Source organism: Oryctolagus cuniculus, chromosome 10 (genome assembly GCF_964237555.1).
Source record: "Oryctolagus cuniculus chromosome 10, mOryCun1.1, whole genome shotgun sequence".
NCBI classification, from domain to species: Eukaryota; Metazoa; Chordata; class Mammalia; order Lagomorpha; family Leporidae; genus Oryctolagus; species Oryctolagus cuniculus.
Window position 1 is genome coordinate 114635068 of NC_091441.1, and position 24845 is coordinate 114659912.

General features: G+C 42.9%; 1 protein-coding gene across 9 annotated transcripts in view; it reads left to right on the forward strand.

Annotated features, from left to right (window-relative positions):
• The window catches only part of RAF1 (Raf-1 proto-oncogene, serine/threonine kinase), a 91141-nt gene that overhangs the window by 42643 nt on the left and 23653 nt on the right, over positions 1–24845 (forward strand). For 6 of the 9 annotated variants that reach the window (XM_051851723.2, XM_070051084.1, XM_070051085.1 and 3 more), the window contains 3 exons: positions 16910–17142; positions 21726–21838; positions 24630–24732. In XM_051851723.2, coding sequence (XP_051707683.1) covers positions 16910–17142; positions 21726–21838; positions 24630–24732 — 449 coding nt within the window. The remainder of the gene's footprint in view (positions 1–16909; positions 17143–21725; positions 21839–24629; positions 24733–24845) is intronic. The other 3 variants (XM_070051087.1, XM_070051088.1, XM_070051089.1) reach the window with 1 other exon arrangement.

Here is a 24845-nt window from a genome sequence, read left to right on the forward strand (position 1 = left end):
TCTCCCATGTGGGTGCAGGGCCCAAGGACCTGGGCCATCCTCCACTGTACTCCCGGGCCACAGCAGAGAACTGGAGTGGAAGAGGAGCAACCGGGACAGAACTGGTGCCCCAACTGGGACTAGAACCCGGGGTGCTGGCACCACAGGCGGAGGATTAGCCTAGTGAGCCGCAGTGCTGGCCATCATGAGTTTTGACAGGGACAGCTAATATCCAAGCCATTGCAGAGTGGGAATGCTGTATGTGCTAAAACATGGATGAACCTTGAAAATATTACGCTGAGTGAATGGAGGCAGCCATAAAATTCTCCATATTAGATAACTCTGTGTATATGAAATTTTTAATTGGACAAATTTTTAGAGGCAGAAAATAAACTATTAGTTGGAGAAGATTGGAAGATTATGGCTAAGGACTTTTCTTTTGGGAGTGATTAAAAGTTCTAAAATTGATTGTGTTGAAGTTTGTACAACTGTGAATATATTAAAATCACTGAATTACATACTTTAAATGGGTAAAGTAATAATACTTGAAGACATTGGTACAGATCATGACATTTTTAAAAAAGATTTATTTATTTGAGAGACAGAGGGAGGTATTCCATTACCTAGTTCATTCCCCCACATGGCCATGATGGTCGGAGCTGGCCCGATCCAAAGCCAGGAATTTCATCTGGGTCTTCCACGTAGGTGGCAGGGGCCCAAGCACTTGAACCGTCTTCCACTGCTTTCCCATGCCATTAGCAGGGAGCTGGATTAGAATTAGAAAAGCCGGCATTTGACCTGATGCCCGTATGGTCTGCTGGCGCTGCAGCTGGGTGATTAATCTAGTACACCACAGCGCCGGCCCCGGTGATGGCTTCTTAAATAAGACTCCCAAGCACTAGGAACAAAAGCGGAACTAGACAAATGGAGCTGTGTCCAACTCAAACTTTTGCACAACAGAGGAAACAATAAATATGCTGAAGAGACATCTAAGAAAATGGGAAAAAAATGTTTTCAAGCTACCTACCCAACAAAGGATTAATATCCAGAATATATCAGCAATTCAAAAAAGTCAACAACAGAAAGGAAACCAATCCAGTGAAGAATTGGACAAAGGACCTCAGTAGATAGTTCTCAAAAGAAGAAATACAATGGCCAACAAATATTATGAAAAAATAATCTACATCATTAACCATCAGGGAAATCCAAAACAAAACCATAATGAGGCATCGCTTTATCCCTTTCAGAATGGTTATTAGTCAGAGACTGAAAGTAGCAAATGCTGGTGAGGATGTGGAGAAGGAGAAACTTATACACTGTTGGTGGCAATGTAAATTAGTGCAGCCACTATGAAAAACAGTGTGGAGATTTCTTAAACAGAAATAGACTTGCCATATGATCCAGCAGTTCTAGTACTGAATATATAGTGAAAAAGCGTGAACTTGTATGAAAGAGAAGGCAACACCACCATGTTTTTGTTTTGTTTAGGTTTTTTTTTCTAAGATTTTATTTGTTTGAGAGGAAGTTACAGATGGAGAGGGAGGGAGGGACAGAGAGAAGGGTCTTCCATTGGCTGATTCACTAGCCAGTGGCCGCAATGGCTGGAGCTGAGCCAGGAGCCAGGAATTTCTTCTAGGTCACCTACTAGGGTGCAGGGGTGCAAGCTCTTGGGCCATCTTCTGCTGCTTTCCCAGGCTCTAAGCAGAGAGCCGAATCAGAAGAGGAGCAGCTGGGACTCGAACCGGCACCCATATGGGATGCCAGCACTATAGGCGGAGGCTTAACCTACTAAACCACTGTGTTGCCCCCACCCCCCGCCCGGTTTATAACAGCACTGTTAAAATAGCCAAAATGTGGGATGAACCAAGGTGTCAGATTAATGGATAAAGATAACACACACATACACACCAGTGTAATATCATTCAGCTCTAAAGAAAAGAATGAGCTTCTATCATTTTTATAAAAATTTTATGAAAATGGGTGCTACTGGAGGACATCATGTTGAGTGAAGTAAGCCTGACACAGCAAGGCAGGTATCACATGTGGGAACAAAAGTTAAAAATAAATTTGGAAAAAAAAAAAAGATTATTTATTTATTTGAAAGGAAAGATAGAGTTACAGAGAAGCAGGGCAGGGGTTCACTCCTCAAATGGCCTCAATGGTCTGAGCTGGGCCAATCCAAAGCCAAGAGCTTTCTCTGGCTCTCCCATGCCGGTGCAAGAGCCCAAGGACTTGGACCATCTTCTGCTGCTTTCCCAGGCCATAGCAGAGAGCTGGATTGGAAATTGAGTAACTGGGACTTGAACTGGTACCCATATGGGATACTGACACTGCAAGCGGCAGCTTTACCCACTACGCCACTGCACTGGCCCTCAGACTTTGTTTTATATCTTTGTCAAACCAAAGATTAAAATGATATACTACTAAAGTTTTAATAACGTATGATAATTTTACAATTTACATGAGTGAAATGGACATCTTTGCCTTTGATGATTGCTTATAGTCCCTGTGTATCTCCCTGTTGATTGATGAATTTTTGTTTTTTACTTGTTGAACTCTCTATTTAGTGAAGCATGAATCCTTTGACTATAATGTACATTAAAAATGTTATCTCAGAAACAAAGGGAGAAAGGGAGTGAAATATCATTATGTTCTCTTTGTAGTAACATCACATTAACATGGAAATTTTGTTGTAATTATCATGCATTTGCAAACATGTTAGTAAATTGCTTTAAAAAACTAAACTGCCCCTCAAATAAATAAATTCATAGTGCTTACTTTTTTTTTTTTTAAAGATTTATTTTATCTATTTGGAAGGTAGAGTTACAGACAGTGAGAGGGAGAGACAGAGAGAAAGGTCTTCTTTCTGTTGGTTCACTCCCCAAATGGCTGCAACAGCCGGAACTGTGCTGATCCAAAGCCAGGAGCGAGGTGCTTCCTCCCAGTCTCCCATGTGGGTGCAGGGACCCAAGCACCTGGGTCATCTTCTGCTGCTCTCCAAGGCCACAGCAGAGAGCTGCATTGGAAGAGGAGCAGCCAGGACTAGAAACGGCACCTATATGGGAAGCTGACACCGCAGGTGGAGGATTAATCTACTATGCCACTGTGCCAGTGCCATACTTGAGTTTTTTAAAAAATGGGTAGATTATATGTGATTTATGTAATGATGAAGTTAAAAATCAGGTCTGTACTAATTGAGTAGTTGCTAACTGGGTTTCTGAACTTCTAAATCCTAGAACTTTAATCCCACAATGTCTAGAAACTTTCTAGTTTACCTTCTCTATAAATAAAGGGCTTCTTATTTTTTATTAACAATATTTTAAAATTTAAGTTATTCAAGTTTCATATATTTCATATATACAGATTTAGAACTTAGTGGCACTTAACCCCCACCCTCCCTCCCACCCATACTTCAACCCTTACTCCAGGATAGTTGCAACTATCCTGTTGCAAAAGGCAGGACTTCATTTTTTTTTTAACAGCTGAGTAGTACTCCATAGTGAATATATATTCTGTAATTTCTTTATCCAGCCAACAGTTGATGGATTTCTTGGTAGATTCCATATCTTAGCTATTATGAATTGTGCTGCATTGAACATGTGGGGGTGCAGATAACTATTTTATATACTTATTTCTTCTGGTTTGAGTAAATTCCCAGGTGGATCATATGGTGGGTCGTATGGTGGGTCTGTGTTCAGATTTCTGAGATATCTCCATACTGTCTTCCACAGTGGTTGCACTAGTTTACATTACCACCAACAGTGGACCAGGGTACCTTTTCCTGTCGCTCCCCGTCTTCGTGGAGGAACGACACAGGACCCTGCGCTGTTCTTTCGTCTGCTCGGCCCTCCCCGGGTTGCTGCTGGTCCTTCCCGGGTTGGCTGCTGGTCCTTCCACCTCCGTGGAAGGGCAGTTCCCCCTGCCACATTCCCCACTTCTGCAGGGGAGTGGCACACCGCCGGCCGGCTCTCTCGGGGGCTGCACAGGTGTTCCCCTTAGATGTTCCTCTTAGATGTTCCTGGTGCATGCCGTCTCTCTCCTCCTTTATAGTCCTCCTCCTCCAATCCTAACTCGGCTGCCCACACGCCGAGTACGCTGCTCTCCTCCAATCAGGAGCAGGTCCTGCAGCTTGTCAAGTTGGTGAGAGGCAGCTGGGTAGAAGCTGTTGCCTCCTCTCCCAGCGCCATATTGTGGGAAAGCAGATGCATAGAATAAGTCTTAATTCCAGTAACTCAGTCCAGTCCGGGTTGCTCCCCACAGATCCCCCTTTCTTTTTATTTTTTGGCGTTGATACGCGCCTGTCTTCGGTGTCCCGCGGCACACACTCTGCTCTACTTGCTAGAGTTGCCCACAGGTGCTTACAAGTCCTATCAATCAGGCAAACCGAATCCGGGTCCTCTCTTTGCCATGTTGTGAGGAGGTTTTTAGGCGCTGATGCGTGCCTGAGTTCGGTGCTCTGCCAGAACTGCCTGCAGGTGCTTACAAGCCCTATTAGGCAAACCGAATCCAAGCCTTCTCATTGCCATATTGTGGGGAGGCCTATTGGTGTTGATTCGTGCCTATCTTCGGTGACCTGCGGCTCATACTCTGGTCGAGCCGCCTGCTGGTGCTTACCGCCTTACTAATCAGGCAGACCGAATCCAAGGTATTGTGGAGAGACTTTTTGATGTTAATTCGTGCCTGTCTTCGGTGACCTGCGGCGCATAAGCTGCTAGCTGCCCGCAGGTGCTCACCACTTCCCTAATCAGGCAGACCGAATCCAAGCTCTCTCATTGCCATGTTGATGGGAGGCCTTATTTTTCTGTTTCTCTATCTCCGGGCATTCCTATTTCTCCTATTTTACTTCTATCTACCAGCATTCCTATTTCTCTCATTTTACTTCTAAACTTCTGTTTCTCTTATCCCTGCGGCTTCCCGGCGCCCGCCCCACGGCGGCTTCCCGGCTCTGAGCCGCTTCAGCCCGCGCTTCTCTCATCTGCGCGGCTTCCCGGCTCTGCGCGGCTCGGCTTCACGCGCACACTCCGCGGTCTCTCACTAGCCCAGCGTTCCCTATCTATTCACGCCCCGTGCTCTCTCTGCACGTGGCGGCTTCCGCGAGTCACACAGCCCCAGCTCACGTTTCCGCCACCACCGGCATTCAGTCCAAGTTCCCCGGACTAACCTGGCGAATTCAAACCTGGCGGCCCACGTCTCTGCCTCTGGTTCCAGATCTTCGCCTTTTGCTCCCCAGGCTGACTTGAAGAATTCCAAGCTGGCTTAAGTCTCCGCCTCGGCCTGCACTCGCGGCTTCATCCTCCCTAACATTTTTCTCTACCCGGTATGTTTCCCTAAATTTTCTTCCAACAATATTCCTCCCTCATTTCTCCTGGCCTCTCCCCACAGTCCGTATCCAAGTCTAAGTTTCTTATAGGTTTCACTTTCACTTTCAACCTGCAGTCCGTATCTGAGTCTAAGTTTCTTCTTGCTTTCACTTTAAATCCTAACTTCTTTCCCACAGTCCGTATCCGAGTCTATGCCTAGCCTTTCAATAGCTTCTTCCGGCACCTTTTCCGTCCGGCTTTCCCCTAGGCTCTTCTAGTCTCTCTCTCCGGTATTTTCCACTTCTTCCCTCCTAGGTTTCCTATCCGAGTCACGGCACCATTATGTCGCTCCCCCTCTTCGTGGAGGAACGACACCAAACCCTGCCTAGGCTTCATATCCGAGTCACAGCACCATTATGTCACTCCCCGTCTTCGTGGAGGAACGACACAGGACCCTGCGCTGTTCTTTCGTCTGCTCGGCCCTCCCCGGGTTGCTGCTGGTCCTTCCCGGGTTGGCTGCTGGTCCTTCCACCTCCGTGGAAGGGCAGTTCCCCCTGCCACATTCCCCACTTCTGCAGGGGAGCGGCACACCGCCGGCCGGCTCTCTCGGGGGCTGCACAGGTGTTCCCCTTAGATGTTCCCCTTAGATGTTCCTCTTAGATGTTCCTGGTGCATGCCGTCTCTCTCCTCCTTTATAGTCCTCCTCCTCCAATCCTAACTCGGCTGCCCACACGCCGAGTACGCTGCTCTCCTCCAATCAGGAGCAGGTCCTGCAGCTTGTCAAGTTGGTGAGAGGCAGCTGGGTAGAAGCTGTTGCCTCCTCTCCCAGCGCCATATTGTGGGAGAGCAGATGCATAGAATAAGTCTTAATTCCAGTAACTCAGTCCAGTCCGGGTTGCTCCCCACATTTCCTCCACATCCTCGCCAGAATTTGTCATTTCTGTATGAGAGCCATTCTAACCAGAGTGGGGTGAAACCTCATTGTGGTTTTGATTTTCGTTTCCCTGAAGGCTAGTGATCCTGAGCATTTTATCAAATGTCTGTTGGCCGTTTGAGTTTCCTCTCTTGAAAAATGCCTGTTCAAGTCCTTTGCCCATTTCTTAACTGGATTGTTTGTTTTGTTGTTGTTGAGTTTCTTAAGCTTTTTATAGATTCTGAATGTTAACCCTCTATCAGTTGCATAGTTTGCAGGTATTTTCTCCCATTTTGTTTGTTGCATCCTCACTTTGCTGAGTGTTTCTTTTGCAGTGCAGAAGCTTCTCAACTTGATGTAATCTCAATTGTCAATTTTGGCTTTGATTGCCTGTGCCTTTGGGAGTCTTTTCCAAGAAGTCTTTGCCTGTGCCAGTGTCTTGCAGAGTTTCCCCTATGTTCTCTATTGATTTGATGGTATTGGGTGGTAGATTTAGGTCTTTGATCCCTTTTGAGTAGATTTTAGTGTAAGGTGTAATGTTGGGATCTGTTTTCATACTATTTTATACTATTTTCATGGAGACCCAGTATCACCAGCACTGTTTATTAAAGAGGTTTTCCTTGCTCTAGGAATTGATTTTAGCTCCTTTATCAAAGGTAATTTGGTTGTAGACACGTGGATTGATTTCTGGAGTTGATATTCCATTCCACTGATCTACAAGTCTGTTTTTATGCTGGTACCACACTGTTTTGATTATAACTGCCCTGTGTTATGTTTTTAAATCAGATGTTATGATGCCTCCGGCTTTATTTTTGTTGTATAAGATTGCTTTAGCTATTCAGGGTCTAGATCTGTGAAGAATGCCATTAGTATTTTGGTTGGGATTGCATTCAATCTGTAAATTGCTTTTGGTAGTATAGACATTTTGATAATGTTGAGTCTTGGAATCCATGAACATGGAAGATTTTTCCACTTTTAAATGTCATCTTCTATTTGTTTCTTTAGTGTTTTGTAATTTTCATAGTAGAGATCTTTGACATCCTTGGTTAAATTTATTCAAAGGTATTTGAGTCTTTTTGGAGCTATTGTGAATGTGATTAAACTTATAAGTTCTTTATTTGCCATGACATTGTCTGTGTATAAAAGGCTCTAGATTTTTCTGTGTTGATTTTATATCCTGCCACTTTACCAAACTCTCGTATGAGTTCCAGTAATCTCTCAGTGGAGTCTTTTGAATCCCTTTGTATAGGATCATGTCATCTGCAAATAGGGATGGTTTGATTTCCTCCTTTCCAATTTGTATTTCTTTTTTTAAAAAAAGATTTTTTAAAATTCACTTGAAAGGCAGAGTTACAGAAGTGAGAGGGAGAGACAGAGAAAGGTCTTCCTTTCGTTGGTTCACTCCCCAAATGGCTACAACCGCCTGAGCTGTGCCGATCTGAAGCCAGGAGCCAGGTGCTTCTTCTGGGTCTCCCATGTGAGTGCAGGGGCCCACGGACTTGGGCCATCTTCTGCTTTTCCAGGCCACAGCAGAGAGCTAGATTGGAAGAGGAGCAGCCGGGATTAGAACTAGTGGTGCCCATATGGGAATGCCAGTACCACAGGTGGAGGATTAACCTACTGCTCCATGGGGCCGGCCCCTCAATTTGTATTCCTTTGATTTCTTTTTCTTGCCTAATGCCTCTGGCTAAAAGTTATGGGACTATATTAAATAGCAGTGGTGAGCGTGCACATCTTTGTCTGGTTCCAGATCTCAGTGGGAATGCTTTCAGCTTTTGCCCATTCAGTAGGATGCTGGCCATGGGTTTGCCGTACATTGCCTCGATTGTATTGAGGAATGTTCCTTCTGTACCCAGTTTGCTTAAGGTTTTCAACATGAAAGGCTGTGTGTTTTTTTGTCACATGCTTTCTCTGCATCTGTTGATATAACCATGATTTTTGTTCTTCAGTTTGTTGATGTGATTTGCGAATGCTGAACCATGCCTGCATACCAGGGATAAATCCCACTTGGTCCGTGTGAATGGTCATTCTGATGTGTTGTTGGATTCAATTAGCTAAGATTTTCTTGAGCATTTTTGATCTGTGTTTATCAACAGTATTGGTCTATAGTTCTCTTCCTCAGTTGTATCTTTTTCAAGTTTAGATATTAAGGTGATGCAGGCTTCATAGAGGATTCTCTCCTTTCTGTTGTTTTGAATAGCTTGAGAAGAATTGGAATTAGTTCTTTAAATGTTCGGTAGAATTCAGCAGTGAAGCTGTCCTGGCTTTTCTTTCTTTATTACTGATTCAGTTTTGCTCTTGGTTATTGGTCTTAATATTCTATGTCTTAATGACTCATTTTTGGTAGATAGGCCTTTGTATTACAGGGGGTTCAAAGAGCTCTTTGGTAGGTAGACTATTGAGTTGTTTTTCTTCAAAGGAGTTAACAAGTACAAAATAGTCTCACTCGACATTTGTTGATGGAAAGCTGCCCTGATGTGGAGTCCCCCCCCCCTTTTTGTAGATTTTATTTATTTAGTTATTTATTTGAGAGGCAGAGTTACAGACAGAGGGAGAGACAGAGAAAGGTCTTCCATACGCCTGTTCACTCCCCAAGTGGCCGCCATGGCTTGAGCTAGGTTGATCTGAAACTAGGAGCCAGGAGCTTCTTCCAGGTCTCCCTCGTGGATGCAGGGGCCCAAGCACTTGGGCCATTTTCTACTGCTTTCCCAGGCATTAAAGCAGAGAGGTGGATCAGAAGAGGAGCAGCCAGGACTAGAACCGGAACGCATATGGGATACTGACGCTGCAGGAGGAGGCTTAGCCTAATGTGGAGTTCTTAGAAAGGTTATACTCATTAGTGTTGGTTGCCCTTATCAATCTTTATCTTCACATTCTCTAAGGTTTTAGAAATGTTTGTCGTATCTAAGAAGGATAAAGTAGCAGCACAGGCCTCCTTTTCTCAGGTTAAACCTCCCCCACCTCCCCTCCCCTAGAAAAGATGAAAAGAAAACAGTGACCAGTCATTTCAGAAAATAAGATTATCTTCAGAACAAAAATGTGGGGTAGGTGTTTGGCCCAGTAGTTAAGCCTCCAGTTAGGAAGCGCGCATCCCAAAATGCAGTGCCTGGGTTCATTGCCTGCCCCTGGCTCTCAGCTTTCTGCTATTTTTGACCCTGGGGAGGCAGCTTTGAGGCCTCAAATAATTGGATTCCTGTCACCCATGTGGGAGATCTGGATTGTAGGCATTTGGGGAGTAAACCAGTCCCCAGGAGCGCTCTCTGTCTCACATGAATTAAAAAAAAAAATAAATTCACCCAAGTCCAGTCTTAAAATATTCAAAACATGATAGTGGCAACACTCATACGTAATTCTTAATCTGTTGACTCAGTAATCCCATGCCTAGGGTGTTTAAACAGAATGCCTGTGGAGTTGTTTATTTTTTGAAGGTGCTTAATTTAGTGTCTGTTAGGGTAAATAAGGCATATTACTGTAAAATGTTTTCTAATTTCAGAGGGTTTAAATTTTGAAAAAAAAAAAAAGGTAAAAGTGGGCAAAATAAATTATATCCAATATATTGGAGTATGATAAGACAGATTATTAGTAAATTAAATTTGAAGGAGGGTATTATAACTTACGGACTGAGAATGCTGTTGTGTGAAAGGATATACATATGTGGGTAAGGATTAGGGCCACAGTTATCCCCACTGACATCACTGCTAAATAGAAAAACTCCCTCTGGACAGATGTAGCGCTGTGGAGACATTGGTTAGCTATAGTGCCACCCGCTTCTTGTGAGATAGAGGGATTCCCTTCCAACAGCCGATGAAGTCTGTATAGCAGGCACAAGGGAAGCATGAATTGAATTTTCGGTCTCTCATCTCCTATGCCAGGTGTTCTTCTGTAGGATAGAAGCTACAGCAGTGTTACCATGTGAAATGTATAGTACATGTGCTTTACATACACCGTTGGACAGTTTTCATAAGAATTCACTGAGGTATTATTGTCCTTATTTTGCAGTTAATTATTCAATCTAGACATCTTCTGAACTCCAAAATTGGATCTGTAACTGCCTGGGTAGTTTATTTTCAGGATAGAGCGATCCTTGTAAAATCTAAGGCGGATTGCATCTCTACTCAGAACCTTTCAGTGACCTCCCAGTCCCCTCTGTAAAGCATAGAATATATATATATATATATATATATATACACACACTTTTTAAATTTATTTCAGAGGCAGAGTTACAGACAGAGGGAGAGGGAGAAAGAGGTCTTCCATCTGCTGGTTCACTCCCCAAATGGCCGCATTGGCCGGAGCTGAGCCAATCTGAAGCCAGGAGCCAGGAGCTTCTTCAGGGTCTCCCATGCAGATGCAGAGGTCCAAGGACTTGGGCCATCTTCCGCTCCTTTCTCAGGCCATTAGCAGAGAGCTGGGTTGGAAGAGGAGAAACCCGGACTGGAACTTTCGCCCATATGGGATGCTGGCACCACAGGTGGAAGTTTAACCTACTACCCACAGTGCTGGCCCCACTCTTGTTACTTTTGTTGTTCCCTGCATCCCCTGTATGTACTCCCACTTCACTTCTGTGATCTTTTTGCTATTTGTCTTTTTAAAAATTGATTATTTTTTATTTGAAGGATATATATATATAGAGAGAGAGAGAGAGAGAAAGAGAAGGAGGCGTTTTGATATGGGATGCTGCTGTCCGAAGTATGGACTTAACCTGTGCCACAGTGCCCCTCCATCTTCGCTATAACTTGTACACAGGAATTTCAGTGCCTGTCTGTTCTAACTGGAATGTTCTCCCAGCTTTCTGCAAGTCAAACTCACTGACTTCCAAAGTTTGCTCAGTTGTAACCTAATCATTGAGCCTGGATGTTTTTGTTTTTTTAATTTTCATTTTGTTGGACAGAGACAGAAAGATACCCAGAACAGTTGAGTCTGAGCCATGCTGAAGCCAGGAGCCCAGAAATCCACCAGACTTTCCACATGGTTGGCAGGGACTTGACTACTTGAGCCATCATCTGTTGTCTTTCAGGGTATGCACTGGCAGGAAGCTGGATCAGAAGCGAAGTAGCCAAGACTGAAACCAGGCATTCTGATACAGTATAAGGGAGTCCCAAGCAGCAAATTAACTGTTGAGCCAAACACTTGCCCCTGTTGAGGGTTCTAGTGAAGTCACTGTAAAAATTGCAGTCTGTCTCGCTTCCAGCAGCACTTAGAACCCCAGTCGTGTATTGTAGAGTTTATTGGGTGTGCCTCCACCATAAGATCAGCTGCTCCTGAGTCCAGGGATCTGTGTCTCTTGTTTGCTGAGATAACCGCATGTAGTAGGCATCCAGTGAGATTACTGCATGACTGCGTGAATGAGAAACTTGGCATGTGCAGAAGTTAAGCAATTTGGCAAAAGACCATATAGCTAATACCAGATTTTGAATGGATATAACCATGTAATATACCTCTAGTTTTAGAAATTGATAGCAAAATTTGTTGTGTTGGGATGAGTAAGCTTATGGACAACTGTATTCCTTTGTCTTCCTCCCCAAATTTAGTTTCTGTTTTATTTGTAAGTGAAAAGTATAATTAAAAACAAATTGCCAGAAGGAGCCAGTTATCAAGAAACTAGAATGAGCAGTTGCAGGGTTATTCTGACACCTTGTCTGAGCAACGCATATCTCACAAACGCCCTGATCTTATCGACTTTAGAATAAATAATGCTATGTGATGAAGCTTACAACACATGTGAATGCTTTTGACTTTACCCTCTGTCAGTAATCTGAGCTCTGTATCTTTCTCTGTAACCTTGGACAGTTTTAGTAAACCTTTGTACTCATCAGTTTCCTCCTTTTCAAAATCAGACTGATGGTTTGTCTCATGGGATAGTGAAGGATTAAATGAGATATAGGTAAAGAACTAACATATGATAAACAATAGCTGTTAGCTAGTAGCAATATCATTATTGTTGGTGCTGCCTAATTGGTGTAGAAATTTTAGTAATTTATTTTTTGGTGAATGTATCTTTCTGCCTAGTGAATTTTAGCTAGTGTCAAAACAGCAAACAAATAATTATTATTCAGGTAGTCAAATGGACTTTATTGAATATTTGTGTTTTTCATGGACCTTTGCTTGTTGTATTACATTTTTAATAGCCATCTTAATTTACATAATTTTTATATTTACTGCGTTATAAATTCTGCAACTTTCAGTTTTGATTGACTTCCAAGTTGATTGAAATTGAGCAGGAATTAAGGATATAACTTGGGATTTTTAAAAATTAATTATCCATGTAATCTTGTCACAGTTGGAGAGTGGTATGAGTTTGATTGTAATTAGTGTATAGAAATTATTGTCAGTGTATCCATTAAATAGGTATTTTCTACTTTAAACAAGTTACCTGAATGATAAGGACACAAAATAATTAATGGTATTTGAGAAAAGAATGAAAATCTAATGTACTTATTTATTTGGGTCAACATAACAATGAAATATTTACAAGAAAACTGGTAGAATTACATGAAATAGGAAAAATGACTTTTAAAAATTTTATTTATTTATTTGAAAAGTGGGGGGGAGAGAGAGAGAGAGAGAGAGAGAGAGAGATCAGTCTTCCATCCACTGGTTCACTCCCCAATTGGCCACAACAGCCAGAGCTGAGCCGATCCGAAGCCAGGAGCTTCTTCCAGGTCTCCCATGTGGGTGCAGGGGCACAAGGACTTTGGCTATCCTCTGCTGCTTTCCCAGGCACTTTAGCCGAGAGCTAGATCAGAAGTGGAGCAGCCGGGATTCCAGCCGGTGCCCATATGGGATGCCAGCAATGCAGGTGGTGGCTTTACCTGTCATGCCACAGTGCTGGCCAAACAATTTTTTAAAAAATGCTTCTTTAATATTTTCATGTCACTACTTCTTATTAAGTTGATTGAGTAAAGCAGAGTTTCTTGTGATGAACAGGTGTACCTGTCTGCGCTGAGGCACCTAGTGGGGGCCTTGAGCTTGGAGCCGTGGGCTTATCACTTTAACCTGGAGGAGCCATGTCTGCTTACCTAAGCATGTCTTGTAAATTTAGTCTGTCATTTTGTGTGAGGAGAGTGATATGATACAGATTAGAGAGCGCTGAATTAGCAGGCCTCTTAGCCTTTAGGTGGACTTGATATGGAGATAGAAAAATAAAAATATGAATGATAAATGTAAAACTTGAATTAAAGCTGAATTATTTCATCACTTGTTTAAAAATAATTTGTTGATTTATTTGAAAGAGTTACACAGAGAGAGGAGAGGCAGAGGTGGGGTGGGGAGAGAGAGGGAAGGAGGGAGTGAGGGAGAAGGAGGTCTTCCTTCCGTTGGCTCATGGCTCATTCTCCAGTTGGTGCAATGGCAGGAGCTGCGCCGATCCGAAGCCAGGAACCAAGAACTTCCTCCAGGTCTCCCATGTGGTTGCAGGGGAGAGGGAGAGGCACAGAGGGAGATCTTCCATCTGCTGGTTCACTCCTCAAATGGCTGTAATGGCTAGACCTGCGCAGATCAAAGCCAGGAGCCAGGAACTTACTGATAAATTTTTTCTGTTTGGAAGGGGAAAAAAATAAAGATTTATTTATTGATTTAAAAGGCAAAGTTACAGAAAGAGTTGTTCCAGTTGCTGGTTCACACCCCAAATCATGGGGGCTGGGGTAGGCAGAACGCAGGAGCCTGAGGTCTCCTTTGAGGGTGCAGGGGCCCAAGGACTTGGGTCATGTTTTGCTGCTTTCTTAGTTGCTTTTGCAGGGGCTGGCTCAGGAGTAGAAGAGCCAAGACTTGAAATGGTGTCTGCATGAGATGTTGGCTTAGCAGGCAGTGTTATACTGTGCCACAATGCCTGCCCCCAAAAATTTCATTCTTGATAAGTCTTTTCTCTTTTTAAAGATTTATCTATTTGAAGGGCAGAGTTACAGAGAGATAGAGGCAGAGAGGACAGAGAGGGATCTTCCATCCACTGGTTCATTCCCCCAAATGGCCGCAATGGCCGGAGCTGTGCTGATCTGAAGCTGGGAGAAAGGAGCTTCTTCCAGGTCTCCCATACTGGTGCAGAGGCCCATGGAATGGCAGATGCCTTAAACAGCACTCTGGCCTCAGAATTAGCTCTTAAGGCATTCGGATCTGGCTGAAGAGCCCATGAGAGTTTTGCAGGCATGGAAAGCCAAGGCACTCTGGGGGGGCTGGGGGGAGACATAAATGAAAGATCTCTGTGAGTGAGATCCCGGTGGAAAGAATGGGCCATCAAAGAAGGAGGTACCTTTCTCTGAAGGGAGGAGAGAACTTCCACTTTGACTATGGCCTTGTCTAAATAAGATCGGAGTCGGCGAACTCAAAATGCTTCCATAGCCTTGGCAACTCACGACAAGAACCTAGGGTGATTACTTTCGCCATAAACAAGAGTGTCAGTTTGCTAAGTCAACAACAGGAGTCACTGTGCATTTACTCCTCATGTAGGATCTCTGTCCTTAATGTGTTGTGCAATGTGAATTAACACTATAACTGGTACTCAAATAGTATTTTACACTTTGTGTTTCGGTGTGGGTGCAAACTGTTGTAATCTTTACTTAATTTATACTAAATTGATCTTCTATATATAAAGATAATTGAAAATGAATCAATGCGAATGGAATGGGAGAGGGAGCGGGAGATGGGAGGGTTGCGGGTGGGAGGGAAGTTATGGGGGGGAAGCCATTGTAATCCATAAACTGTACTTTGGAAATTTATATTTATTAAATAAAAGTTTTTAAAAAACTTACACATTTGAGAGGCAGAGATGCACATATACACAGTGTTCCCATTTGCTCGGTCATTCCCCAGATTGATGCGGTGGCTAGGGCATAAACCGGGAGCCGGGAGCACTGCTCAGATCTCCCGCATGCATGAGTGGGACACGATTACTTGAGCTATCACCTCTGCCTCCTTAAAGGGTCTGTATCTGCAGGAATCAAGAGTTGGGAATGAGACCCAGGTGCTCCCGTGTGGATGCATCACCTAACTGCTAGGTTAAACACTCACCCCAAACTGTATGTGTATATTTTTTCAGGTTTTTATTCCTAGAATAAAATTACTAAATCAGTTTTTATGTACATCGTTTAAGGTCTTAGTGATTACTAAGGTTATACCAAGACTGTCTAAGAATAACACCAAGTTGTGATCTTGAGTAAGTCTAAATCTCTCTGGTTCCCGAAGTTATCAGCAAAGAATAATTAAGATCTAACATTTCTTCTTCATTCAGGCATGTCATGTGGGAAATAGTCAGCATGTAGTGTGTATTCAGCTAGAAATTTCTGTTTGAAAACAAGAGATTTGGATCTTACGGTCTTTAATTCTATGTTGTTTCAACTCTAGCTAAATTATATGGGAAAATAAGGGCTTGTGGGGTCAAAGCAGTCCAGTTCGGAATCTCAGCACTGCTGCGTGGAGTGGATGCTGTGTACCCTACCTTTTAATAGTGGGCGCGGAGTAAATGCTCCCTTTATGCATAATGAGACAAAAAGAAGTTTCTGAAGGAGGAAGGCCTAGGAAGGATGGGATTCCTTATCAACCTCTGACTTTTGTAAAAGAGCAAACAAACCCCTGCCCTTTTCTAAGCCAGTGCTAGGGCGCTTGAAGTCCTGACATCTGAAGCGGACTGTCTTAATGTGCAACTTGCTGTGGGCTCACGCAGCAGTCATCTTGCTGCCCAGTTAGAACATTTGGTTCTTCTGTCTTAGAGGACTGTCTCTGCTTGCTTTTGTTTGTGCCCTTTGTTTCTGTGCTGAAACTGAACCCTGAATATTGTAGAGCATTTACGACTTTAAATAGAGAGGAGTCTTGTTATTTTACCTGTCACCTGTGTGTTCTTGGCCAAGTAGGGCATGTTCTACTTCCAAGAGGAAATGTTGCTGGAGGAAGGGGTTTGCAGTCTTTGGGATTCTTACGGTAGATGAAGTATCTAATACATCCTAGAAATAATTGTTTTTTCTTCTCAGATGGCCAAAATTGCATTGTGTACGGTTTTGGTGTTTCTCATAGTGCTGACTTGTTGCTTGTAGTTAAGGGTAGTTGCTCCTACTTACTGTTATAACCAAAGAAGAGAAATGTAGTTGGAAAAGTATTAGACTAGAAATCAGGAGGCCTGGGCTCCTAATCAGGGTTGGGTTTTTTTTTTTTTTTTTTTTTTTTTTGACAGGCAGAGTTAGACAGTGAGAGAGACAGAGAGAAAGGTCTTCCCTCCGTTGGTTCACCCCACAAATGGCCGCTACGGCCGGCGCGCTGTGGCCAGTGCACCGTGCCGATCCAAAGCCAGGAGCCAGGTGCTTCCTCCTGGTCTCCCATGCGGGTGCAGGGCCTAAGCACTTGGGCCATCCTCCACTGCACTCCCGGGCCACAGCAGAGAGCTGGCCTGGAAGAGGGGCAACCGGGACAGAATCCGGCGCCCCAACCGGGACTAGAACCCGGTGTGCCGGCGCTGCAGGCGGAGGATTAGCCAAGTCAGCCATGGCGCCAGCCCAGGGTTAGCTTTTAACAGAAGTCTTTTGACCTCTGTTCCCCATTTTCCTCATTTTTTACTCATCCGTGAAGTATTTTTTCAAAATAAACTATTATTTTTCTTTTCAGATGGATTTAAGCAGAAAATGCCTCTTGTTAAAACTTCACGTACTGTTATTTTCATAATTACATTATCTATTGTGTTTGTGGGTTAATTGCTTTTGTTTTAGGATTATAATTGTTTGTCTCTCTTAACCAGGTTTGAGCATTATTTCAGCTGCATCAATGGAGCACATACAGGGGGCTTGGAAGACGATCAGCAATGGTTTTGGATTCAAAGATGCAGTGTTTGATGGCTCCAGCTGCATCTCCCCCACGATAGTTCAGCAGTTTGGCTATCAGCGTCGGGCGTCAGATGATGGCAAACTCACAGATTCTTCTAAGACAAGCAACACTATCCGTGTGTTCTTGCCAAATAAGCAACGAACAGTGGTATGTGAACTTTCCTCTTAGGTAATTTAGCTATTTGTGTTACTGATCATGTTGCCCAAGTCATAGACAAGTGAAATATTCCTTGTCATATAGGATCTTAATTAATTGATTTTCCAATTGCTGATTTCTTTCTATTGCTATTCCTTGTATACCCTCCACTTTTTCCCACCCCTTGGCCCTCCTTCTGTCATTATTCTAGCCTGAAATGACTTCCTTTTTATCACTTCATGCAGAGAAATGCAAATTGAGTATCTTTTATCTGAAATGCTTGAGACTAGAAGTGTTTCAGATTTTGGAGTTTTTAAGATTTTGGAATATTTGCATAGCACTCATTGGTTGAGTGTCCCTGAAATCCAGAATCTGAGAATTCTGAGCATCAGATTGGTGCTCAGAGTTTTAGATTTCAAGTTTCAGATTTTCAAACTGGGGATATTCAAGTTATGTTACATTCTTACAGGGATGTTTCAAGTACTTTCCTTTGACTAGCCAATTTTATGTATTTTTTAAAGATTTATTTTATTTGTTTGAATGAGTTACAGAGAGAGGTAGAGACAGATACATAGAGAGAAGTCTTCCATCTGTTGGGGAGTAAACCAGCAGATGGAAGATCTTTCTCTCTCTGGCTCTACCTCTCTCTGTAACTATCTTTCAAATAAATAAAATCTTTAAAAAAATTTCTGTTCATGTATTAAAGTGCAGTGTTTACTTAAATTTTCTGGCATATTAAAATGGAGTTTGAAGAAAAAAAGTAAATGCTTAAAATCGTTTTGGTGTATGCTATAACTTCAGGACAAATTTGGAGTTAACAGAAATCAGAGTGTCACCTATTCTAGCGCACTGGCAGCGGCCAGTTAGTTCTGCATAGTTCGTTTTCAAAAGTACCAGTCAAAGGTTCAGGTTGGCATCATGATAGGACATTGCTCCTAGATATGCTGACACAAAGCCTCAATTTTCTAGACAAAAAATGTTTCTTGTATTTTGGATTTTGAAAAACAAAAAACTGGCATAGCTATTAAAAAGAAAGTGAAATTGTACTGATTTTGGTTATTTGTGACTTCCACATGTAAACCTTTCCCACCCTCCATCTTTGTGTAAAATCAGTGCATTGTGTTTATTCTTTTTTTTTTAATTTTAGGAATTTATGATCTTTTTAAATTATTTATTTATTTGAAAGTCAGAGTTACACAGAGAGAGAAGGAGAGTCAAAGAGAGAGAGGTCCTCCATCCGCTGGTTCACTCTCCAGATGGCCACAACGGCCATTGCTGGGCTAATGCAAAGCCAGGAGCTTCTTCCAGGCTTCCCGTGCTGGTGTAGATGGCTTGGGCCAACTTCTGCTGCTTTCCCAGGCCACAGCAGAGAGCTGGATCAGAAAAGAAGCAGCTAGGACTTGAACTGACTCCCATATGGGACACTGGAGCCTTGACGTGCTGCCAGCACCGCAGTGCTCATCCCCTTACTTGGTTGTTATAGAGCATGTTTCTCTTGCTGCTGCTGCTGCTGGTTATTGTGTGAGAGGGTGACTGGGCTGAGGAATAGAATCATCTGACAAGCAGGTTAAAACACAAGTTCCTGGGCCTCCTTCTAGATTAACCGAATTGAACTCGGGTTGTTTGAAGGGGGAAGCTTGAAATCTATATTTTCACAAGGTTCTTGTGTGGTTTAGTGTCAGGCACCTTTAGGAACCTTACTTGGATCAGAGGATATTTAAAGAACTGTCCACCTCTTGGAGTCTGACATTTAATGAAGATTTATGGTGCAAGTCGGGTATCTCTTTACAGCTTGGAAGGCAGTGCTGCTCAGTATTTGATGCAGGTCATGATCGTGTCAATGTATGAGTATTTCTTACTCTTCCTTTTCCTCATTCTGGGTGTCCTATCTTCATAGTACAGATCAGTATATCTCACTTCTTTTTTTTTTTATTTTTTTAAGATTTTTATTTTACTTATTTAACAGAGTTACAGAGAGAGAGGTCTTCCAAATGCTGGTTCACTCCCCAGATGGCCACAATGGCCGGAGCTACAGTGATCCAAAGCTAGGAGCCAGGAGTTTCCTCCACGTCTCCCATGTGGGTGCAGGGGCCTAAGGACTTGGGCCAGCTTCCACTGATCTCCCAGGCCATAGCAGAGAGCTGGATTGGAAGAGGAGCAGCCAGGACTAGAACTGGCGCCCATATGGGATGCCGGCACCTCAGGCCAGGACTTTACCCCACTGTGCCACAGCGCCGGCCCCATATTTCACTTCTGTTTTGTTTCTGAAAAAGCTGGAGGCTAGTGGGATCTTTCTAAGGATATAGCAATGCTTCAAGAAACCTTTAAAATAAATCTGTAAGCATTTAAAATATGAGTAAAACTAAAGTGATTAGAATCAAACCTGATGTACTATCGCTTAGTTTTAACAGCTAATTGTGACAATCCTGCTTAATCTCTATCCACCCATTTCCAGTTATTTTTGACACAAATGTCAGAGATAATTGTCTGCACTATTTCATTCTATTCAAGAAACTGTTAAAGAATGTTAACTTTATTCGTTTACTTTTAAATAGGTAATGCATTCATATTCACAGATATCAGGGCCCCTGCCCCTACTTTCTAAGTTACTTTCCAAGTTACTTTCCTCACAGGCTTTCCCTGAAGAAATCTGTATTGGACTGAGCATTGTAGTGCAGCAAGTTAAGCCTCAGCTTGTGACGCCCGAATCCCGAATCTAAGTGCCTGGTGTGAGGCCTTGCTGCTTCGCTTCTGATCCAGTGTCAGGCTGATGTGCTTGGGAAGGCAGTAGATGATGGCTCAGTGCCTGAGTCCCTGCTGCTGAAATCTGGAACCTAGGTGGAATTCCTGGCTTCATAGTTGATGTGGCCATTTGGGGAGTGAACCAGAGGATAAAGGTGTGTCATTCTGCCTTTCAAAAACAGTGCCTCAGAGTGAACAATGTTGTTATAAAGCATGGGCAGAAACTCTGTTTTCTCTACTTTTGTTGACCTCACTAGCGTGAAGTGCATGTGTGATTAGAAGACCAACCATTTTGTAGAAAATAGGTTGAAATACATTTTAAAATCATTGTTCTTTATTTTTTTAAAGGAAGTCTCTGAAGAATCAGTTGGTTCCATCTTACTATGTTGTTCATGACCTTTACTTTTTTCCACATATTAAGGGGAAGGAAAAACTATGCCTCACTAAGGAGGCCATCACAGTGTCCAAAGGAGCTCTGGTAGTTTGGAAAAAACTCCTTTCGTTCTTTGCTAACGATGGATCCTTCAGGGGAATGTTCCTCTTCCATTCCATCACCTCCTCGATTTATCTGTTGTACTGTTTTTTATACTGTACTTAATGTTGAGCACATCTTTATTCTTCAAAGATTGATTACAGGGCAGATAAGCCCCCATCAGTTGCCAGTAATAGCACAATAAAGGCTTGGGGAAAGCTTCTTGTCTTTTCAGGTTGTTTTGGGCAGCTTACACTCCCTTCCCTTCCAGATTGTTTTATCTGTGCCCCGTGGTGGAACTTAGTAGAAAATAGGTTGAAATACATTTAAAAAAAATTTCATTTATTTAAGAAGCAGAGTATAAGCTCTTATCTGTTGGTCTACTCTCCAGTGCCCACAATGAGCGAGACAGAGCCAGGAGCCAGGAACTCAGTCTAAGTCTCCCACATAGGTGTCAGGGACCCGACACCTAGAGTCATCAATCCTGCCTCCCAGCGTCTGCCTCATTGGGAAGCTGGGGTCAGGATCCAGAGCTAGGGGATCTCACCCAGCCACCTTGAAACAGGCTGAACGCCCACCCCAAATACAAATTTTCAATTATAAAAACTGTTCATAGATCAAATTGGTTTATTTATGATTATGTGTACATTTCAATAAGTCAGACAAATTAGAGACATAAGGGAATTTTTCTTTTTTAGTTTTTTCTTTCTCAGCCACTACTTTCGGATATGAACAGCTGGGTATGTATCTTACACACTCATAAAGCACATATAAGCATGTAATATAGATTTCCCCACCTTTTAAGTAATCTTGCTCTTTCTGTTTTTCTGAAGAATATTTTACCCATATTAATTGATCATGGACTTTCCTCCCTCCTGGTCATTGTAAATCATATAACATAGTAGGTACATAATGAGACACAATGCATCTCTGCCATTTTTTTTTTTTTTTTAAGTTACTTACCTGAAAGGGACTTAAAGAAAGAAAGGTATCTTCCATCCACTGGTTCACTCCCCAAATGGCCACAACAGCCTAGGCTGGGCCAACCCAAAGCCAAGAGCCAAGAATTGCATCCAGGTCTGTGATCTGGGTGGAATGGGTTCAAGTTCTTGGCCATCTTCCCCTGCTTTCTCAGGTGTTTTAGCAGGGAGCTGGATTAGAAGTGGAGTAGGCAGGATTCCATCTGGAGCTCATACGGGATGCCGGCATCACAGGCGGGGGTTTAACTCACTCACTGTGCTGCAGTGTGGCCCTGATGTGCTGTTCTGTATTCAAGTGCTCACTTCTTGCCAGACTTTCAGGTTGCTGGGGGATGTCCGTGTCACGATCACAAGGGGTGCTGCAGCCTGTACTGGTCCTGAAGGTGGTCCTTTGTTTGTAGGTCAATGTGCGAAATGGGATGAGCTTGCATGACTGCCTAATGAAAGCGCTCAAGGTGAGGGGCCTGCAGCCGGAGTGCTGTGCTGTGTTCAGACTCCTCCATGAACATAAAGGGTAAGCACTCAGAGTCAGTCGTCTCTTGCTTCAGACTGTTAAGTGTCCTGTAACTTCAAATATCTGGTTTCATTTAAAAAATTATATTAGCCTCCTATATAATATTATCCTTTGTATACTTTTGTTTAAAAGAGATAACTTAGAAAAAAACAGCATACTAAGAACTTGAAATTAGTGCTTGAATACTGTCTTACAAAATACAATACGTAGGAGTTGATAGTGAATGGAAGCAGTAATGATAGTTGCTTCTGAACCATATGAAGAGAAGCACCTGGGACTCAAACCGGTGCCTGTGCTGGTGTTGCAGGCAGCTGTTTAACCCACTATGCCAGCACTGGCTGTTGGGCCCTCACACTTGTATTCTTTTTTTTTCTTTTTTCTTTTTTTAAAGATTTATTTATTTACTTGAAAGCCAGAGTTATACAGAGAGAGAAGGAGTGGTATAGAGAGAAAGAGAGGTCTTCTATCTGCTGGTTCAGTCCCCAGTTGGCTGCAACAGCCAGAGCTGAGCCAATCCAAAGCCAGGAGCTGGGAGCTTCCCACGCAGGTGCGGGGGCCCAAGGACTTGGGTCATCTTCCACAGCTTTTCCAGGCTTTAGCAGAGAGCAGGGCAGAAGTGGAGCAGCCGGGATTCAAACCAGCACATGTATGGGATACCGGCACTGCAGGTGGCTTTACCCACTACATCACAGTGCTGGCCCCGACACTTGTATTCTTGATCTTCACTTCACATCTCATATTTCAGTGAATTCCTGTTTGAGAGAATATCCCTCGGAATGAGTTCTAAAAGGGATCAATTTAAACGTGTCTATGTATTTCTTTCAGGGTGGGAGGTAGTTTGTTGAAATTCCTCTTTTTAAAAAAAATTATTTATTTGAGAAGCAGAGTGAGAAAGAGAGAACGAGAGAGAGAGAGATACCTTCCATCCGCTAGTACACTCCCCGAATGGCTGCAGCAGCTGTGGCCAGGCCAGGCGGAAGCCTAGTGCCTGGAGCTTCTTCTGGGTCTCCAGTGTGGGTGCAGGGTGGGCTGAAGCACTTTTTTTTTTTTTTTTTTTTTAAGATATATTCATTTATTTGAGAGGCAGAGTTACAGAGAGGCAGAGGTAGAGAGAGGGAGATCTTCAATCTGCTGGGCTGATCCAAAGCCAGGAGCTTCTTCCGGGTCTCCCATGTGGGTACAGGGACCTAAGCACTTCTGCTGTTCTTCTAAGGCCATTAGCAGAGAGCTGGATTGGAAGTGGAGCAGCCTGGATCTTGAACCAGTGCCCACATGGGATGCTGGCATCACCAGTGGCTTTACCCACTGCACCACAGTGCCAACGCCAAAGTTCCCTTCTTTTAAGCACATGTCAGTTCTAGCTGGGTTAGAGCCCTATGCTGGCTCCCTTGCCAACCCGTAGTGCTCCTCGGATACTAGAGAGATTCTGAGACATTGAGGAGCTTGGCCCACTCTTCTGTAAGGTATCATTTGTCTGGGATCCTTTCTAGGACAGATAGCAACTGAAAATAAGGTATCTGTCTCTTCATTAAGGCAGAGCAGGACGTTGGGGTGCTATGTCATTTCCCAGATTTCTGTGGGGAATTACATGAAGGGGTGAATTTCTTATCTAACCAGAACAATGGCATGAATAGGTTTCTGGTAGGTGATAGGACAGGTTTGACTGGTGCTATTGTTCTAGGCACAGAGTGTTTTCAGTGTAAATTTAAAGACAGTTAAGTCTTCATGGACTTATATTTATTTTTGTATATACTGTGAACAGTCTACAGAGTTGAGGCTTTTATTGGAAAAGTGCATTTCATTTGTGGTTCCTTTTTTATCTTTTAGATCGAAATAGGCTGTAGAAGAATAAATTTTGGTACTATAGCAGTATTCACAAGTATATATATTTATTTTATTATGAGATTGTTATATGTTGTTGCTTAAAGAACTTTATTGTAAGAGCACAAGCTTTGGAGTCCAGTAGATCTGGATTCCAGCTTAGGCCCAGAGACTCAACTGTGCGCTTGAGCAAGTTATAGTCCTAGAACCCTGGTTTTGTTGTTTTAGAAATGGGGATGATAATACCTACTCCATAGGTCTGTTATGCGGATTAAATAAGTTAGTGTTGTATGGATTATATAAGTTGTGTTTATATAACATGTGGTCGCTGTTGGTGTTAATTCTGAACACTTCTCTCTCTTTTTTTTTTTTTAACACTGTTTGAGTAGTAGTTTTACCATTAATTCTCATAGTACAACACATTAAGGGCAGAGGTCCTACATGGGGAGCAGGTGCACAGTGACTCCTGTTGTTGATTTAACAATTGACATACTTATTTATGACGTCAGTAATCACTTGAGGCTCTTGTCATGAGCTGCCAAGGTTATGGAAGCCTCTTGAGTTTGCCAACTCTGATCTTATTTCGACAAGGCCATAATCAAAGTGTAAGTTCTCTCCTCCCTTCAGAGAAAGGTACTGCCTTCTTTGATGGCCTGTTCTTTCCACTGGGATCTCACTCACAGAGATCTTTCATTTAGGTCATTTTTTTTTTTTTTCCAGAGTGCCTTGGCTTTCCATGCCTGCGAAACTCTCATGGGCTTTTTAGCCAGACCTGAATGCCTTAAGGGCTAATTCTGAGGCCAGAGTGCTGTTTAGGGTTTTTGCCATTCTATGAGTCTGCTGTGTATCCTGCTTCCCATGTAGGATCATTCTCTCCTTTTTAATTCTATCAGTTATTTGCAGACACTGGTCGCAGAACTCTTCTCTTGTTTAAATATTTCCCTTTTATGTTTTTTCAAATCCTCTTTAGTAAAAAAGCACGTTTAGATTGGAATACGGATGCCGCCTCCTTGATTGGAGAAGAACTTCAAGTAGATTTCCTGGATCACGTTCCCCTCACCACACACAACTTTGTAAGTTGCAGATCTCTCCTCTCTGGGTGGCACAGTAGATTCTTTGCCTGGTGTGATAGGAATTTTTCAGAGGTAATAAGTGATACTTTGTTAGATTATTTAAAGCTGTAGTT